A 19766-nucleotide genomic window follows, 5' to 3' on the forward strand; every position below is an offset into this window, starting at 1 on the left:
TCAGGAGAGTTTATTGCTGTAGCAGCTGCAGCTGTAGAGGGTGAGAGAGGGAGGGGACAGGGGTGTAACTAGCACAGAGACACTGGGGGGAGGCAGTTTGCAGCCGAAGACCTGAAAGCCGCTCTTTCAGAGAGGGGCAGGACTGGCCCCTGATGCAGCAAAGCAGCCGAAAGTCTGGGACGTTGCCTGATCGTGCGCAGGGGCCCAGTTCTTTGCAGCCCAGGCGCTGAGCTCCCTGTCGGGCCCAGGCAAACAGCTCCTCTCACTGCAGCATGTACTTGCAAACATAGGTGTTTTTCTTCTCGCAGGGAATATCATTCCAGTTCTTATAACCTAGAAGGCAAGACAGAAATCACTGGGGTGGGAGAAGGGCAAGTGGGTGGTGCCTGCCCTGGCAGTGCCTCCCTCCCCCGATGGCATCGTGCGGAGAGACGACCCCGCGGCTGTGTCACTCACTCCCAGCCTCTGACAAAGTTTTTCTTATTGTCCAACCTTAGTTTCTCTTGCTGGAATTCAAACCCTTTGCTTCTTGTCCTGCCACCAGAGGTTACTGGGGACAAGTTTTCTCCGTGTTCCATTCAACCCCCTTTCAGGTATTTGGAAGCTGCTCTCCTGCCCCCTCTCCGTCTTCTCCTCTCCACAAGGAACAAACCCCATTTTGTCAACCTTCCCTCCCAGCTCATGTGTTCGAGAAGGTTCATCAGTTTCATTGCTCTGGACCTTCTCCAGTTTGTCCATATTTTCCCTGCAATGTGGTGCCAGAACTGGACACACTATTCCAGCTGAGGCCAATGTGGGGCAGAGCAGAGCAGAAGAATCGCTTCTCGGGTCTGGCTCCCAACACTCCGGTTCATGCCGCCCAGAAGGAGGTTTTCTGTTTTTGGCAGCCGTGTGGCACTTGTTGATGTGAAGTGATGGGATTAGAACAGCCCCTCTCCCGGACGTGGGAGCCGTGGCCAGAAAGGGGTTAAACAATCCCAGGCCAAACGGCTGGGAGTGAACTTGTCCGGGCGTGTGGGAGCAGTTGGCCAGTGACAAGTAGGACCGGCCAGGGCTGGGAGGCACATGGACGGTGAATTAGAGGGAAGACTAGTTGGATGTGGGTACTTGGACCTTAGAGATGCTGCCATGGAAACAGACATTTCCTGTGTCACAGAGATCAGCTGGGGGAGCCGGGGGAGAGGCAGGGAGATGGGACAGGAGGCCAGGCCCTGAGCGGGCTGTGTGGTGTGCGCAGGGTCCTGGTGGGGCTCCTTTGCTGGAGCAGGTGTGTTTGAGCCTCTGCTTACCGGTGGATGCGTACACCTCACCACAGTACTCCTTGCCTCCAAGGTTGTTTGGTTCATTGGGCACCCAAGTTGTGTAGTGAAAGCGGGAGCCATCTGACCACAGCCAGTTCTTGCCCTGCAGATCCAGGGGAGAAAGGTTGTGGGGGGCCAGGCAGAAGAGACCCTGGTGATGCAGCACCATAGACACACCAAACCCGCATGCAGCAGGGCCCTGCTCAGGCCGGGGCGAGAGCGGGGGAAGGGGCAGCCCAGAGACACGGACGTCACAGTAACGTTCAGCCCCTCAACTTTCCCTTCTGACCCCCAAGCCCTTCGCCGACGGACCAAATCCCCGCCCCAAGCTGCAGTCACTCGGGGGGGGGGCAGTCCCCAGGGGCCAGGGCCCGCCGGGGGGGCAGGGAGCTTCCTGTGCTGGTCTCAGCCGGTGGGAGCAAAATCGACGTGTGTCTGTGATGGAGACGCTGGGGGTCGGGGGAGGGGACTCGGGGCCGTTTCCCTCTCGAGGGCTCAGCGCCAGCCTGGCCCCAAGGCAACAGGACCGGTAGCTCCGGACACTCAGAGCAGGGGACAAGGGACCAAGGGAGCGAGCGGGATCGAGTCTTGGGCAGGGAAAAGTGGCTGGAAAATGTGGGGTGGAGGATGGGAGACAGGAGCAGTGCAGAGGGGAGACACTGGTGCCCGTGAGGGGGGAAGGGCGTAGGAGTGGGGGAGGGAGACCCTGGTGGCCACATGAAGGGATCGTGGGGTTTGGGATGTGCCCAGCCTCTGGGAGACAGAGCCGTGGGGCGGGGCAGCAGCCCGAGGCCAAGCCAGGCCGGGCGCTCACCTTGCAGGGGTTGTGGAGTCCGATCCAGACATCCCCGGAGGTCAGCTTGCTGAGGTACTGGCCCAACGCGTCCCTTTCTGCATCATTGAGGATGGAGGCCAGATGGGCCCCGGGATGGTGATTCTCACACTGCACCTGCAGCAGGGACATGGGCCAGGCCTGTCACCCTGCGGGAGGATGCTCGTTGCCCTGCTGTGGGGTCCTGCCCCACCCGGCTGCAGAGGGGCAGGGGCATGAGAGAGTCCCCTCTCGGAGCCTGTTCCTGATCCGCAGGGCCCCCACCTCTTCAACCCCCGCCCACCTTGGGCCAGTCACCAAATCCACGAACCTGCCCCACCCCATGGATCCTGGAGAAGAGCCTCCTACCTCAGCCGCTAACCAGGTCACGGAATCACGGTAGTACCCGTAGCAGTGGTCTCCATAGCGACCCCAGCCACGGGGACAGGCTGTGGCGTTCATCCCCGATCCAGTCCGGAGACCACGCAGACTTCGGGGAGAGGCTGTTTTGGAGGCGAGAGAAGGAGCGGAGCTGTCAGTAGCCGCCCACCCCCCTCACCCTCTTTCCCTGTGGCAGTGAGGCTGTGCTACCGACAATGACCGGTGTCCCCTCCCCCAGGGGACAGGCACTGGGGTGTCCTCAAGGAAGATGGACACCCCCTGTCTTCTGTGCCAGGGCGCTGGGGAGGTCGACACAAAGGAGCAGCAGGGCGGTGGAGTCAGAGTAAACAGGGACTGTGGGGTGAGGGTGGGGAGCACTGGGTGTCAGGGCGACACTGGTGGGCCAGGGAGCAGAAGGGAAGTTGGGGCACAGGGGTACAGCACAGGCTGAAGGGACCCCACATGCTCGTTTGCCAACCTAGGGACGGGGCTTGAAACTAGGTTGAAAAGAGGCAGGTGGAAAAATCCCAGAGGTGAACTTAACAGAGGCTACGTGTGGGGTGGGAAACAGAAAACTGCAAAACTGGAAGTGGAGGGAGAACCGTGCGGGAAGGGCCTCTCAGACGTCTGCACACCAATGCAAGGGGGAGCTCCCTAAAAAGAGGGGGAAACTGTGACAGCAACTCCCACACGAGGAGGAGGAGGAGGAGGTATTTCCAGGAGAAACAACAGAAATAATCTTTTAAATAGAAAGCAGAGGAGCCGGTCGGAATTGGGGGACTTCAGTTTCCCGGCTCTTGGTTGGGAACATTTCACAATGTCCTTGGGCCGTATGAGGAGCGAAGGGGAAGAAGGTCCGAGGGGAACAGTCACCTCAGGGCTAATTCTGACTCACAAGGAGAAATTGGTTGTGGATCTGAGGTTTTAAGGCAGCGAGGAGAAAGTGCCCCTGAACGCGCAGAAGGAGGGAAGGGAAGGAGTGAGCATCGGCAGCAACAGCAATGGCATTGAACGAGGGTTATTTAATAAGCTCAGAACTGGCCGGTGAGGGCTCATGGGAGGAAAGTCGAGGAGAAAAGGGAGTTCCGCAGAGCTGGCCGTGTCTCCAAGAGACGATATTAAAGGTGCAACGGCGCATTCTCCCCACGCAGGGGCTGAGCTGCTGGCCGGGGTCTGGATCGATGGGTCGGGTGGGGCAGGATCTCGGGGGACCCAGCTCTGATGGCTGCTCCCCCACAGTGGGGCTGGCCCCCTGAGTGAAATGACTTCACGTCCCATCGGGGCCAACAGAGCCTGGGGTGTCCAGGCCGAGGGGCCGGGCAGGGACTCACCTTCCAGCAAGGGGTTAAAGATCAGGCAGCCGAGGAGGCAGAGGCTGAAGAAGGCGACTGGGCCCATCGTCTCGCTTCCCTGGGGAGAAAACACACAAGGGGGATGGGCGGGGGAGCCTGACACCCCCCTGGAAAAACTCCACCCCCCACATGGGGCATTTCCCGGGGAGGGGCTCTGGGGGGGGCTGTGCGCTAAGGAGCCTGGCCAGGCTGAAGGGCCCAGAGGGATCCCAGCCCCCAGCCTCGGGGTCCCTGCTCAGAGCCCGTCTCCCTGGCTCCAAAGGGCCCTTTGGTTCTCCCCCTCGCTGAGCCGCACCCCAGGGACAGAACCGGACACCCAGCAGGGAGCCGGGTCCCAGCTCCGCAGGGCCTGGGCTCTGCAAGCCGCACGGCCAGGGACCCCCACACCAGGGCTGCAGGGGGGACCCCAGAGGGCAGCAGGGAGGCCGGGATCACTCAGGGGACCCAGGAACCGGATCCTCAGCACAGTGATTCTCAGAAGGGGCATTTGCCATCCCCCGCTGCCCCTCCCCCAGTGCTGGGCTGGCAGGGCCCCACGCAGCCCCCCCATGGGACCGGGAGGGGGGAGCAGGCGGCGGGAGGGAGGAGTTTGGAAGGGCCCCAGGGCCAGGCGGGGGGGCCGGTCTGTGTGCACATGGCTGGAATGGCAGCAGCAGGGGCAGCCCCTCGGCCACAGTCCTCTGGCCAGAGAGCGGGGTGAGTGCTGGGAGCACAGAGCCTCTTGTCTCCACCCAGCGCCTGGGGCACCAAACACCCACTGACCCCCCCCCCCACCGGGGCCTTTTCCCCCTCACAGGTGTGTGAACCACACTCATTTCCCCCCATGGACCCTGAGTGTCTGGGAAGCCGACACCACAGCTACGTCTACACTGGCATGATTTTCTGGAAATGCTTAAAACAGAACAGTTTTCCGTTATAAGTATTTCCGGAAAAAGTGCGTCTACATTGGCAGGATGCTTTTCCGGAAAAGCCCTTTTTCCGGAAAAGCGTCCGTACCAATGTAGACGCGCTTTTCCGCAAAAAAGCCCCGATCATCATTTTCGCGATCGGGGCTTTTTTGCGGAAAAGAAATCTGTGCTGTCTACACTGGCCCTTTTCCGGAACAGTTTTCCTGAAACGGACTTTTGCCCAAACGGGAACAGCATAATTTTTCCGGAAAAACACTGATGATGTTAAAGTAGATCGTCAGTGCTTTTCCAGAAATTCAAGGGGCCAGTGTAGACAGCTGGCAAGTTATTCCAGAAAAGCGGCTGATTTTCCGGAGTAAGTGGCCAGTGTAGACACAGCCCATGTGTGTGTGTGGGGGGGAAGAGCGGAGGGGAATAGTTGCTGTGCCCCGGGGAGGGGCTGGATCCCCCTGGCACCATGACGGGGAGAAGGGCCCAATGGGAGAGCCGCCCTGCGGAGCGCTGGTCCAGCAGAGACCGGGCACGGGGCTGGGGGCTGGGCCTTGCTGTGTATGGGAAGCAGTGAGACCCAGAGGGGTTCCTGGCGCACACAAGGCACCAGCCCAGCAATGGCCCCGCTGCCACCAGCCACCAGCGCAGGGAGGAGATGCGGGAGGGAGCCGGGGACTCACCTGATTGTCGCTAGGGAGCTGCTCTGGTGCCGGGTCGGTCCAAGTGCAGCCTGACGGGGCACTGGCCCTGCCTGGGCATTTATAGACCAGTGGGGGAGGGGCCGAGAGGGGACCAGTTATCGATAGTGAACATGCAACTCTGTGAAGATGGCAGATACAGTCATTTCCTACCCACGCAAGTGGCGATAAGGGGAGTCACGATCCACCTGCCAGCTGGTCTGTGGCCAGGCGCACGTGCTTGTCAGGGCTCAGCTAAGAGATACGATAAAAGCTGGTCCTCTTGTCTCTCCCTGCCAGTGCTGAGATCCATGGGGCTGTAGGGAACCCTCTCAGGGCTATTGGGGTGGGTAGAGTCAGACCCCAGTGGGTATGTCTGGGCAGAGCTATTGGGGTCACTGGCATCACACCCCAGGGGGTACAGTACAACATGGGGAACGGTGGTATTTGGCCGTGACTAATACTTTCTGCAGCTGTGAAAGGCAAGGGGCTAAGGCCTGCAGGGCAGCAGAGGTCACAGAACACTGAGCAGAGGGCTCAGGGCAGGCATTGTGGGATACTGGCAGAAGCCAATTGTCTTCACAAAACAAACAGCGGAGGCCACACTGGCTATCCATTGACAGTAAAAGGAGGGGAAACGAAAAAAAGTCTCTCGTAGGGTGAAAATTGTTTGTCACCAAAACGGGGCATTTCCCCGACAGCAGTCGAATCGCAGTGCGAATGGTCCCCCTGTTTTGTTGCTGAAGGGCAGGTTTGAGTGGCAAACTTTGGTTGTGGAGACCAGGCCTAAAGGTTTAGCTACACAGTAGCCCCAGAAGTGTGTAGCTCAGGAAGGCGTCACTGGGCCAGCTGTCAGCTCGCTGGTGGGACAGAAATACGCAGTGAAGATGCCATGGCCCAGATCCTGCCTAAGGTAGCCAACTTTCTACTCACACGCAACCAAGCATCCATGCCCCACCCCCTACCCCACTCCTCCAGTGGGGCTCTACCCTTTCCCCGCGATCCTGCACGGCTAACAGCTGTGGCCCAGACCACGCAGGGAGGAGTGGAAAGTGCTTTGGGGGATAGGAATAAAATTCAAACCAGAGAAATGGTCTGAGGTAAATAGCAAGAAATTCAATACGAACAAATGCAGAGCGCTCCACTTAGGAAGGAACAACTGCAGCCAAAATGTAGCATTTTAGGATTTGTATAAGACTATAATAAGTATAATGAAGGCTCTAAGTCCTGTATGTTTGGCTTATAAGCTCTGTATCCTTCTGTCTCACCTTCCCAGCCGCCCTTCCTGATTAGCGCTAGGAATGGCTTGTGCTGTTGGTAGATCCGCCTTGGGTACGCTAAGGCAGGAAGAGACCATGACTTCTTATGGTCATTTATTCTATCTTAGGACTTGGTTTTATGGCAGTTTGCTATTAGGTCTTGCTTCTTGTCTGCATCATAGACTAAGCTGTGCTTAGGAGTGTGTGACGGGACGACGTCCGTGCCCCGCACTGCGGAGGCACCGTTCCCGGTGTGCTGGGGAGAATTGGCGTCGCCGCACCGGCCCCAGTGCTGCGCCGCCTGCTCTGCCGCGGACAAGGAGGGGGTCAGGGGTGTGAACAGGCAGAAAGCGCCCGAGTCCAGCGATCCCCTGCAGACGCTGAGAAGCAGCGGAGCCAGAGGGCTGGCTCCCACCAAACCTGTGCATGTTCAGAGCCTCCGGTGGCTCCGGGCTGAGCCAGAGTTAGCAGAGAGGCAGGAAGGAGGAGTGGCCTGAGGCGCCGACGTAGGTCCCTCCTTGGCACGTTGGGCGTCCCGGTGGCGGGATGCTTAAAAGAGGCACCGCCGCCAGAGGCGGGGTAGGAGAGCGGAGGAGACGGGGAGAGCAACCCAGTCTGGATGCGCCGAGGAGGCGGAGAGAGAAGCCCTGGCGGAGAGAGCAGACCCGACTGAAAGAGAGGCACCGTGGGGGGAGGTAGGAAGCGACCCAGGGCAGGGTAACGATCCCAGGGGGTTGGTATGTTTTGGGGTGGGTTTACCCCCACCAACCAGAACTGGGGGCGCTGTCCCAAGTCCTTAGGGCCCTGGGTCGGGGCTCGGAGTGGGGGCGGGCCTGAGGCCCCCCTACCTCACCTCGTTGGCCAGCTGACTCACCCACTGAGAGGTGAAATTTTCGAGGACCATCCGCCGGACTCGGGGCAGGGCTGGTGATGGGGAGCACACAGCGAGGGTTTCCTCGTGGAACAGCCCAGGGGACGTGGGCTGACAGAGTGTTGTAAGCAAGACATGAGAAGTCATTCTTCCGCTCTGCTCTGCACTAATTAGTCCTCAGTCGGAGTGTTGTGTCCAGTCCATTTCAAGGAAAATGTGGAGAAACTGGAGAAGGTCCAGAGAAGAGCAACAAGAATGAGTCAAGGTCTAGAGAACATGAGCTATAAGGGAAGCTGGAAGAATTGGGCCTGTTTAGTTTGGAGAAGAGAAGACCGAGAGGGTACAAGAAGCACTGATTTTGTACATTACAAGGTCAGTGTTCTTGTGCAAATACTCACGGCCAGTGTAGAAATGTAAACACAGCCTCTCGTTTCATTAAATGGTTCTTTCCTGCACTCAGACCCTGTGCTTAAGAGTGGGGAAATATTGCCTCTCAGGCTACGTCAAGACTGCAAGCCTTTTTCGAAAAAGAGCGTCTAGACCGCAAGCAGTACTTTTGAAAAAGAAAGCCGCTTTTTCGAAAGAGAGCACCCAGGCAGTCTGGATGCTCTCTTTCGAAAAAGCCCTGTTTGCATTCAAGAACGCCTTTTTTCGAAAGAGCACTTTCGAAAAAAGGCATTCTTCCTCGTGAAATGAGGAGTACCGCCGTCGAAAGAAAAGCCGCGTTCTTTCGATTTAATTTCGAAAGAACGCGGCTGTAGTCTAGACGCAGGTGAAGTTTTTTCAAAAAAAACCCTACAGTCTAGACAGCCTCAGAGGCACGCAGGGATGTGTGAATGTCCCAGATTACTGGGTGGAGGCTTGAGCCGGTTCTGTGTGAGATGGATCCCAAGATATTGAACCCAGCCCTGGTTGCTGCCAGGCCTACCCGGCAGAAGGGTTACACTCGTAAAACGAGGTTTTCCACAGTCGAAAAAAACTGCTGCGTTCTTTCGATTTACTTTCGAAAGAATGCAGCAGCAGTCTAGATGCAGGGAAGTTTTTTGAAAAAACCCTGTAGTCTAGACACACCGTAGCAGACCCATTTTCCTGGATAACATCAAAGGAATCGTTCCTAGCCCTCAGGAGAACTGGAGCAGCAACACAGACAGGTGCAGAGGAAAATGCTTTGCTGTCCCTCGGCAAGTAGGCAAGCAAGCGGAAAAGCTGAGAACTTTAAGCACGAGCCTCAGATAGCCTCAGACAGCAGCCACACAAAGTAACTACTGACCTGATGCCCTGCTGGAACCGGTTTCAGCCGCCCTTAAATGCGCCCCAGTGTCCAATCAGTGTGGACGCGCTAAGGCGAAATAGCAAAACGCTATTTTGAATTAGTTTTTACGTCGAGATGCGTTATTCTGAATTAGCTTTTTTTCGAATGAACTAATTCGAAATAAGCTAATTCTAAATAGCGCTGTAGTGTAGACATACCCTAGGAGAGCCCTAGGATGGCTCAGAGCTCCAGTTTATAGAGGGAAAAACCCAGCTGAGAGTCTATGGGTTAAGTTTAGAGGTGCAAACAACAGCAGTGATGTTGTGATTGGTGTCTGCTACAGGCCGCTGAATCAGGTGCATGAGGTAGACGAGGCTTTCTTCAGACAACTGAGAGGAACTTCCAGGTCGCAGGCCCTGGTTCCTATGTGGGATATTAATCCCCCTGACATCTGTTGGGAGATCGCTACGGCAGGACACAGACAATCCAGGAAGTGTTTGGAGAATGTTGGGGATAATGTCTTGGTACAAGTGCTGCAGGATCCAACCAGGGCCCATGCGCAACTTGACGTGCTGCTCACAAACAGGGAGGAACTACGAGGGAAAGTAGAGGTGGGTGACAACTGGGAAGCAGGGTGTTCGTTTTCAGTCTTAGAATCATAGACACTGTTAGGAAGAGAGTCATTGAGCGTAGTCCCCTGACCTGATGGCAGGATCCACCCCCATCTAGACCATCCCTGACCGGTGTCTGTTTAACCTACTTTTAACTATCCCCGGATATATTTAATCTCTGCTTTAATCATTTTTGTTATTTTTCTCAGGACCTTCTCCAATTTCTCCCCATCTTTCTTGAAATATGGTGCCCAGAACTGAACATGACACTCCAATTGAGGCCTAACTAGTGCAGAGCAGAGCGGAAGAATGACTTCTCGTGTCTGGCTCACAACGCTCCTACGCACAGCTTAGTTTATGATGCAGACAAGAAGCAAGACCTCATAGCAAACATTGCAATAAAACCATGTCCTAAGATAGAATAAATGACCACAGAAGCCACGGTCTCTTCCGGCCTTAACACCGGAGTCTGCATTTAGGAGTGTACCCGAGGCGGATCTACCAACAGCACAAGCCATTCCAACCTGCTAATCAGGAACGGTGGCTGGGAAGGTGAGACAGAAGGATACAGAGCTTATAAGCCAAACATACAGAACTTAGAGCCTTCACTATACTTATTATATTCTTATACAAACCCTAAAATCCTACATTTTGGCTGCAGTTGTCCCTTCCTAAGTGGAGCGCTCTGCATTTCTCCTTACTGAAGGTCATCCCATTTACCTCAGACCATTTCTCTGGTTTGTTCAAATCATTTTTAATTTTATTCCTGTCCCCAAAGCATTTGCAGCCCCTCCCTGCTTGGTCTGGTCCACAGACATTGGACATGTGGAACCACAGAGAAAGGACAGAGCCCCGCTGGAAGAGTGGGACAAGGGGTGGGGCATGGTTGCTTGGTTGCGTGTGAGTAGAAAGTTGGCTACCTTAGGCAGGGTCTGGGCCACGGCATCTTCACTGCGTATTTCTGTCCTATCAGCGGGCCGACAGCAGGCCCGGTGACGCCTTCTTGAGCTGCACACTCCTGGGGCTACTGTGTAGCTAAACCCTTAGGCCTGGTCTCCACAACCAAAGTTTGCCACTCAAACCTGCCCTTCGACAACAAAACAGGGGGACCGTTCACACTGCGATTCGATTGCTATCAGGGAAATGCCTGGTTTTGGCACCAAAATCTTCTACCCTACGAGAGACTTTTTTTCTTTCCCCTCCCTTTATTGTCAATGGAGAGCCAGTGTTGACTCCGCAGTTTGTTTTGTGCAAAGAATTGACTTCCACCAGTATCCCCCAATGCCTGCTCTGATCCCTCTACTCAGTGTTCTGTGACCTCTGCTGCCCTGCAGGCCTTAGCCCCTCGCCTTTCACAGATGCAGGACGTATGAGTTACAGCCAGATACCACCGCTCCCCATGTTGTACTCTACCCCCTGGGGTCTGATGCCAGTGACCCCAATAGTTCTTCCCAGACGGTCTCCACTGGGGTCTGACCCTATTCACTCAAATAGCCCTGAGAGGTCTCCCTACAGTCCCATAGATCTCAGCACTGGCAGGAAGAGACAGGAGGACCAGCTTTTATCGTATCTCTTAGATGAGCCCTGACAAGCACGTCCGCCTGGCCACAGCCCAGCTGGCAAGTGGGTCGTGATTCCCCTTATCGCCACTTGTCTGGGTAGGAAGTGACTGTATCTGTCATCTTCACATCTGTCATCCCTGTATCTGTCATCTTCACAGAGCTGCATGTTCACTATTGATAACTGGTCCCCTCTCGGCCCCTCCCCCACTGGTCAATAAATGGCTAGGCAGGGCCAGTGCCCCATGTGGGTTGCACTTGGACCGATCCGGCACCAGATCAGCTTCCCATTTCTCCCCTTCTCCCCGTCACGGTGCCAGGGGGATCCAGCCCCTCCCCAGGGAGCAGCAACTATCCCCCCTCTGCGCTTTCTCCCCCCACCCCACACACATGGTGTCGGCTTCCCAGACACTCAGGGTCCATGGGGGGGAAATGAGTGTGGTTCACACACCTGTGAGGGGGAAAAGGCCCCGGGGGGGGGGGGGGTCAGTGGGTTTTGGTGCCCCGGGCGCTGGATGGAGACAAGAGGCTCTGTGCTCCCAGCACTCACCCCGCTCTCTGGCCAGAGGACTGTGGCCGAGGGGCTGCCCCTGCTGCTGCCATTCCAGCCATGTGCACACAGACCGGCCCCCCGCCTGGCCCTGGGGCCCTTCCAAACTCCTCCCTCCCGCCGCCTGCTCCCCCCTCCCGGTCCCATGGGGGGGCTGCGTGGGGCCCTGCCAGCCCAGCACTGGGGGAGGGGCAGCGGGGGATGGCAAATGCCCCTTCTGAGAATCACTGTGCTGAGGATCCGGTTCCTGGGCCCCCTGAGTGATCCCGGCCTCCCTGCTGCCCTCTGGGGTCCCCCCCTGCAGCCCTGGTGTGGGGGTCCCCGGCCGTGCGGCTTGCAGAGCCCAGGCCCTGCGGAGCTGGGACCCGGCTCCCTGCTGGGTGTCCGGTTCTGTCCCTGGGGCGCGGCTCAGCGAGGGGGAGAACCAAAGGGCCCTTTGGAGCCAGGGAGACGGGCTCTGAGCAGGGACCCCGAGGCTGGGGGCTGGGATCCCTCTGGGGCCCTTCAGCCTGGCCAGGCTCCTTAGCGCACAGCCCCCCCCCAGAACCCTCCCCGGGAAATGCCCCATGGGGGGGGGTGGAGTTTTTCCAGGGGGGTGTCAGGCTCCCCCGCCCATCCCCCTTGTGTGTTTTCTCCCCAGGGAAGTGAGACGATGGGCCCAGTCGCCTTCTTCAGCCTCTGCCTCCTCGGCTGCCTGATCTTTAACCCCTTGCTGGAAGGTGAGTCCCTGCCCGGCCCCTCGGCCTGGAGACCCCAGGCTCTGTTAGGTTAGCAAAGTAGCACATGGGGTCCCTTCAGCCTGTGCTGTACCCCTGTGCCCAACTTCCCTTCTGCTCCCTGCCCCACCAGTGTCGCCCTGACACCCAGTGCTCCCCGCCCTCACCCCACAGTCTCCGTCTGTTCTGACTCCACCGCCTTGCTGCCCCTTTCTGTCGACCTCCCCAGCGCCCTGGCACAGAAGACAGGGGGTGTCCATCTCCCTTGAGGACACCCCAGTGCCTGTCCCCTGGGGGAGGGGACACCGGTCATTGTCGGTAGCACAGCCTCACTGCCACAGGGAAAGAGGGTGAGGGGGGTGGGCGGCTACTGACAGCTCCGCTCCTTCTCTCGCCTCCAAAACAGCCTCTCCCCCAAGTCTTTTGCCCGAACGGGAACGTCAAAGCATTTGTGCAAGAAGCACTGATTTGGGACAGTAGAATGTCAGTGCTTTTGCGTGAAATCAAGCAGCCAGTGTAGACAACTGGCAAGTTTTTCCGCAAAAGGCAGTCTAGGTGCAGCCTAGAGGTGTGGGTTACATATGCGCCACGTTCCGCGCAACAGCTGAGCTGAGAGATGCCCGGGAATGGCGTAACATCATGGCCAAGACTTTAAAACCACCTGGCCAGCTCTGGGTCAATCACCAAGGCCTGCACCACAGCTGCTCCTGGGAGAGGCCATCCTGTGCTGTGCCCGGCCCCTGGCGCACCCCGGTGCAACTCTGGCGGCAGCAGAGCGAAGCCGCTCATGCAGGGAGGGAGGTGGCCGCACCGTGTGCAGGGGAGGTAGCTGGGTTCCCCATGTTACCAGCACCACTCGCCTGCCTGCGTCCTGGTGGCCTAAGCCCGAGAGCTGCCCCCTGGTGCCAGGGCCCCGCACCCCAGAGTCTCGCCGCTGGCTGGGCCATGCCGCACTGGAGCTAGTGGCTGGCTGGGCAGGACTGCACATCCAACTAGTCTTCCCTCTAATTCACCGCCCATGTGCCTCCCAGCCCTGGCTGGTCCTACTTGTCACTGGCCAACTGCTCCCACACGCCCGGACAAGTTCACTCCCAGCCGTTTGGCCTGGGATTGTTTAACCCCTTTCTGGCCACGGCTCACCCGTCCGGGAGAGGGGCTGTTCTAATCCCATCACTTCACATCAACAAGTGCCACACGGCTGCCAAAAACAGAAAACCTCCTTCTGGGCGGCATGAACCAGAGTGTTGGGAGCCAGACCCGAGAAGCGATTCTTCTGCTCTGCTCTGCCCCACATTGGCCTCAGCTGGAATAGTGTGTCCAGTTCTGGCACCACATTGCAGGGAAAATATGGACAAACTGGAGAAGGTCCAGAGCAATGAAACTGATGAACCTTCTCGAACACATGAGCTGGGAGGGAAGGTTGACAAAATGGGGTTTGTTCCTTGTGGAGAGGAGAAGACGGAGAGGGGGCAGGAGAGCAGCTTCCAAATATCTAAAAGGGGGTTGCAAGGAGCAGGGAGAAAAATTGTTCTCAGTAACCTCTGGTGGCAGGACAAGAAGCGAAGGGTTTGAATTGCAGCAAGAGACGCTCGGGCTGGACAATAAGAAAAACTTTGTCAGAGGCTGGGAGTGGGTGACACAGCCGCGGGGTCGTCTCTCCGCACGATGCCATCCGGGGAGGGGGGCACTGCCAGGGCACCACCCGCTTGCTCTTCCCCCACCCCAGTGATTTCTGTCTTGCCTCCTGGGTTATAGGAACTGGAACGATGGTCACAGTGACAGGGAAAGCTCTTTTTTTGCATGTACAGTCTCTAGCAAAAGGAGTCGATTGCCTGTGCCCGACGGGGAGCTCAGCGCCGGGGCTGCAAAGAACCGGGCCTCTGGGGAACCATCAGGCAACGTCCCAGACTTTCGGCTTTGCTGCATCGTCAGCCAGTCCTTCCCCTCCCTGAAAGAGCAGCTCTCACATCCCCAGCTGCAAACTGCCTCCCCCCAGTGTCTCTGTGCTAGTTACACCCCTGCCCCCTCCCTCTCTCCCCCTCCACAGCTGCAGCTGCTACAGAAATAAACTCTCCTGAGCATGCAGGTCTGTGTGTGTCTCCTCTGCCCCATGCCTGGCCCCACGTAGATGTGTCCATCCTGCCCCCTCTGGTACTGAGCAGCCCAGACCCCACTGGAGGGGAGGGAGGGGACCCCAGAGCGAGGCAGGTTGGATCTGGCCTTTGGGCTGAGGGGCAGGACTCGATCTCCACCCAGAGCACTAATGGACGCATCCTATGGACCTGGGCTGAGAGCAGATCCATGCCAGACTCTGACAGCTGCACCCACTGGATCCCTTATCCCTATGGACTGTTGCTTTGTGAGATCTCTCCAGTAGCCGGGTTGGAAGTTATGTCCCAGGCCACACGGGTCTGCACAGTTCACCCTTTGAGCCGAATTTCAAGCAGAGGAATTGAGAGGGTTTGTGGGAAGGAGTCTGGGGGCCACAGTCACTGGTGGGAAAAGTCCCCAAAAAAGTCACTTGAGTAAAAGTACTGCTGCTGTGAAACAAACATAACTCAGTAACAGTCGAAGTATCCTCCTGGAAAACTAGCATTGTACTCAAGTATCCAGAAGTAAAAAGTAGAAACTCTTTGGTTAACTAACTGCGTTATTGTAGGGCAACTTTATTTTTCACACGCACACACTAGAGGCAAAAAGATGAGGGCACTCTAGGCTCAAAATTGTTGAGGAAAAAGCATGTGGTCAAGGCTCCTTTAAGAGACATGAGTCCCAGGTGCGCTTCCATCAGGAACCAAGCCATTCCAGGAAACAGGTTCCTGTACACCAGATGGGAATCCCATTCAATTCAAGTAAGATGGGAAAATAGGAGCCACCCGGTATGCAGTCCTGGGGCGTACTGTCGCAAACCAAGCACTGTGTGTGTATATATATATAAATAATGTGCATGAATATATATATTTATATGTGTGCATATGTACATACGTGTGTGTGTGTGTGTGTGTGTATATATTATATACACACATATACTGTACATTTATATTTCAAATCAGGAATGTAGATGCAGTTGCAGCCTTCATTTACAAAACTAACGAGAGGCCAAATCAAATACAGGAGTCAAATGACAGAACTGTATTTATTTTGTCCACAGTCACACGTGGGCATTTCTAGCATTTTACCATTGCAATGATTATTTACAAAAACGTTTGTTCAACTTTAGAGGCAGCTGATTTTCAAAATGATCGGAGTCCAGCCTTGCTCTCCTAGGTCAAAATATGAATCTGGCAACACTGACCAGTCTCCCATAGGCAGCTGAGGCAGGCAGAGGTGTGTGGGGCCGGATGGACCCCTCTCTGATTGCAGGAGAGACCACAGCAGACCCATGGTGTGCACTGAGCAGGCTGAATACCCTTCAAGCGGCCTTGCGGTTTCATGCATGTACGAGGACTTCACTGAAGGAAGAAGTTCTGTTCATAGAGGAGCCGTTCTGCTGCCCAGGCGGGTCCAGCAGGGGCTCCATCTCTTGTCTGAGGTGGTCTGGACCTGTACTGGAAAACAAACGAATGAGAACTAATATACGAGGATAAACTTTAAAAACAACAAATGATCTGGTAGCACTTTAAAGACTAACAAAATATTTTGGACCTTACCCACAAGATCGCACTGGACCAATCCTTTAGAATCTAAAATCTAAGGCTGTGTCTACACTGGCACCCTTTTCCGTGAAAGGGATGTTAATGAGACACTTCGGAATTGCAAATTCCACGGGGGATTTAAATATCCCCCGCGGCATTTGCATGAACATGGCTGCCGCTTTTTTCCGGCTCGGGGTTTTGCCGGAGAAAAGCGCCAGTCTAGACGGGATCTTGCAGAAAATAAACCCTTTTCCGGAAGATCCCTTATTCCTACTTAAAAGTCTCTGGTGTACATCCTATGTCAGGATGGTACCATGATTCTTCTCAGCTCTCTGTTCCTCGCAAGGCTGCCTCTGGGATCAGTAGCAGAATTGAAGGCAAGATGGAGTCTGCCTCCTGGCATTTTATATCCAGGGAAAACTCCCAGTACCAGCACAGAGCCCATAATCATAACTCCACACACAGACATCACGCGAGTACATGAGGAGCACACACAGAATCAGTCGAACACAAGCTTTCATTGGCCACCTCCCATGGCCCCCATTGTACCAACTTTGGGGTAACCACCTCCCCGTGGGTGCAGCAGGAATCCGGCTGCTTCGGTGCCAGGATTTCCCCTCTTCACAAAGGGGTGCAGGGCTCAAGGGGCAGATTACACAACTGTACTAACATCCAACCTGCAGTCTCCTCGCCCAGCGCCCAGACACACACCCAGCTGGCAGCAGCCCGGAACTAGCCACAGAGCAGAGCTGACCATGTGGTGACCGGTCTCACTAGGGAGCTGGGGGCTAACTCAGCCTGGCTGGGGACGTTTCCCAGCAAACTCTCCAAACTGGGAATCGGGAGTGGAGAAGGAAAAGCCCAGTGGAGGGATCTTGCTTTCAGGTCCCTAGAGGCCAGTCTCAGGGGGGACCCTGTATGTCGGCCTAGGGCTTACTAGCTCTCCACACAGACAGTCCTGCCCTGGCCTTGGCTGGCTCCAGACTACTTCAAAAACAGCTTCTCCCCTTTCCTGCACTCCCTGGGAGGGGCATCTCACTCCCTATTGGTTGCCGGGCAGACTCTGAGTTGGCCTTGGCTCCCCCTCCCTACCAGCGACACTGCGCCCCTCTCTGAGCTGCCAGCCGACAGAGCCCCAGGAATCTACGTCATCTCCTTGGGGGTTCCAGTGGCTTTACTCACAAAAGCTTATGTCCAAACATATTACGTAGTCTTTAAAGGCCAATATAGTTGTCCATTTATAATAGGGAGATAAGGACAACTCATGAAATTACAGATTAGTCAGCTTAATGTCAGTTCCAGGAAGATAATGGAGTTAATAAAAAAAGGAAACGGTTTGCAAACATCTAGAAGATAATAAGGTGATAAGTAACGGTGAACATGGCTTTCTCTCTTGGATAAGAAAACCTGGTATCGCTCTTGGATAAGATAACAAGCTGTGTGGAGAAGGGGGAAGTGGTAGATGTGGTATAGACTTCAGTAAGTTACTTGGAACAGACTCCCACGACCTTCTTGTTAATTAACTAGGGAAACGCACCCTAGATGAGGCTGTTACAAGATGGGTGCATAACGGGTTGAGTAACTGCTCCCAGAGAATAGTTCTCAATGGGTCACAGTCGTGCCAGGCAGGATTAAAGAGTGGGGTTCTGCAGGGGGCAGTTTTGGGACCGGTTCTGTTCAGTATCTTCATCAATGATTTAGATGCTAGCCTAGAGCAGGGGTGAGGTATGGACCCTGTTTTGCCTGGATCTGGCCCCTGAGATTCTATGATTCAGGCTTTCGTCTTGCTACAGCAGTGTTCCTTAAACTGTGTTCCAGGGCACAGCCGTGTGCTGCGAGGCAGTTGGAGGTGTGCCACGGAGAACAACAGAATTCAAAATGGCCCCCTTAAAGGGGCTCCTTTTTTTCCCCTCAATAACTTTCCATCGACCCTTTTCCCCCAACAACAACAACACCCTCTTTTTTTGTGACTCAGCAAAAAATCATTGGTGTTCTTCATTACAAAATATATTTTTTGGTGTTTCTTGGTCTTAAGAAGTTTAACAAACAGGGTGCTACAGCACATGGCACGAGGCTTTTTCCTCTTCTGTGGTGAATTCCTGATTCTGAACCTTAACTTGGCCACTTGTTTCTCTGGAGCACTGGCCTGTTTGTTTTGTTTTGTAATTTTTCCTCCTGCTCTTGGGAGGAACTGATAAGAAGTACCAAAATGCCAACACAAGCAAAAGGCCAGAGCTCTCCAAATTTGAAGATGTCAGGTGACAATAGGATGATGATGGAGTCTTAGGTGAACAAAATATATTTCGGCCCAATACAGGCTACAACTGATAACAGGGGGGTATGTCTACACTACCCCGCTAGTTCGAACTAGCGGGGTAATGTAGGCATACTGCACTTGCAAATGAAGCCCGGGATTTGAATTTCCCAGGCTTCATTTGCATAAGCGGGGCGCCGCCATTTTTAAATCCCCGCTCGTTCGAACCCCGTGGCGCGTGGCTACACACGGCACGAACTAGGTAGTTGGAACTAGGCTTATGCAAATGAAGCCCGGGAAATTCAAATCCTGGGCTTCATTTGCAATTGCGGTATGCCTACATTACCCCGCTAGTTCGAACTAGCGGCGTAGTGTAGACATACCCAGGGTTAGCAATAATTCTCATCGGCTTGTCTCAAAATAGTTAACACTGGCAGAAAAATTTGGCTCCTTCCGTCCCTGGGCAGCTGCACATCACATGGAGTGCCTCGTGGAAAAGCAACGACCCTCTCCCTTCATTCCAAGTTCAGGATGCGGATGTGGTCACCTCATCTCAGAAAAGATCTCTTGGCATTGGACAAACTTAAGAAAAGGGCAACCAATCAGAGCAGGGGACAAGGGGCCGGTCACTGTAAGGGCCTGGCTCTGGCCTGGCCTCAGCTCTCGGGGGGACTAGCTGGCATTAGGGGCACAGAACTAGCTCCATGCAGTGCTGGGGGACGGGGTTCACAATGCTTCCCCCCACCTCCCACATGGGGCCCATCCCAGCCTTTGCTTTGGGGCAGGGAGCCAAGGCCCGAGTCTGCGGGAGCTGCCCAGGAGCCCCCCACCCCACCCCTCACCCCAGTGCCGCCCTGAGCAGGAGACTGGGAAATGGATAGAACAGAGATCGGATGCAGCTCGATACAGTTACACAGTGGAGCTGTGACGGGTCTGACGTCCAGAGCCCAGGCTGGCTTGGTGCCCCCCCAGCTCCAAGGTTCTTGCCTGGGCTTCTTCCCAGCTGGTGACGGGTCCCCCTGCCCCTCCCTGCCTGGTGGAGCTGGGGCTCCCCTACAGAGAACTGCTTTGGGGGCAAGAATAAAATTCAAAATGATTTTTGAAGAGAAATGGTCTGAGGTAAATGGCATGAAATTCAACACAGACAAATGCAGAGCGCTCCACTTAGGAAGGAACAACTGTAGCCAAAATGTAGGATTTTAGGGTTTGTAGAAGAATATAATAAGCAGGGCTCGACAAATTATATAATCTACTCATCCGTGGCGAGTAGATTGTAACCCAGAAGAGCCGGGTTTGGGAAGAGCCGGACAGCACAGCTGGCGAGCGGGGCTCACCGCGGTTTGGCGAGCCCTGATAATAAGTATAGTGAAGGCTCTAAGTTCTGTATGTTTGGCTTGTAAGCTCTGTATCCTTCTTTCTCACCTTCCCAGCCCCATTTCCTGATTAGCGGGTGAAGGGTATGCACGTGTTCATTTTAAACAAAATGTGGTTTGGAAAGTAGATATGCAGAAAGAAATATGCTGTGGCTCACCACCTTAGGAACAGTCTAGAAAAGGCCAAGGGAAGGGGGGTGAACTCAAGATGTGGGGTACGTCTAGACTACAGGCTTCTGTCGACAGAAGTTTTGTCGACAGATAC

At 55.2% G+C, this 19766-nt stretch overlaps 1 protein-coding gene across 1 annotated transcript; it reads right to left on the reverse strand.

Moving 5' to 3' along the window:
- On the reverse strand, positions 1-5467 carry LOC102443836 (C-type lectin BfL-2-like). Its single transcript, XM_075924586.1, has 6 exons — positions 5425-5467; positions 3825-3903; positions 2482-2615; positions 2116-2250; positions 1290-1404; positions 1-333 (listed from the first exon to the last, which is right to left on the reverse strand). The coding sequence occupies exons 2-6, from the start codon at positions 3889-3891 to the stop codon at positions 263-265; spliced, it is 522 nt and encodes a 173-aa protein (XP_075780701.1). The 5' UTR covers positions 3892-3903; positions 5425-5467; the 3' UTR covers positions 1-262.
- Positions 5468-19766: the final 14299 nt, after the last annotated feature.

The sequence above is a fragment of the Pelodiscus sinensis genome, chromosome 1 (genome assembly GCF_049634645.1).
Source record: "Pelodiscus sinensis isolate JC-2024 chromosome 1, ASM4963464v1, whole genome shotgun sequence".
NCBI lineage: Eukaryota > Metazoa > Chordata > Testudines > Trionychidae > Pelodiscus > Pelodiscus sinensis.

What these genes read in the sequence shown, in the direction of transcription:
- LOC102443836 (XM_075924586.1), bottom strand. Translation starts at nt 3,891, where the DNA reads ATGGGCCCAGTCGCCTTCTTCAGCCTCTGCCTCCTCGGCTGCCTGATC. An exon ending in TGACCTGGTTAGCGGCTGAG is followed by an intron (nt 2,251 to 2,481) that starts GTAGGAGGCTCT and finishes TCCCTGCTGCAG; the next exon opens with GTGCAGTGTGAGAATCACCA. An exon ending in TGAGGTGTACGCATCCACCG is followed by an intron (nt 334 to 1,289) that starts GTAAGCAGAGGC and finishes CTTGCCTTCTAG; the next exon opens with GTTATAAGAACTGGAATGAT.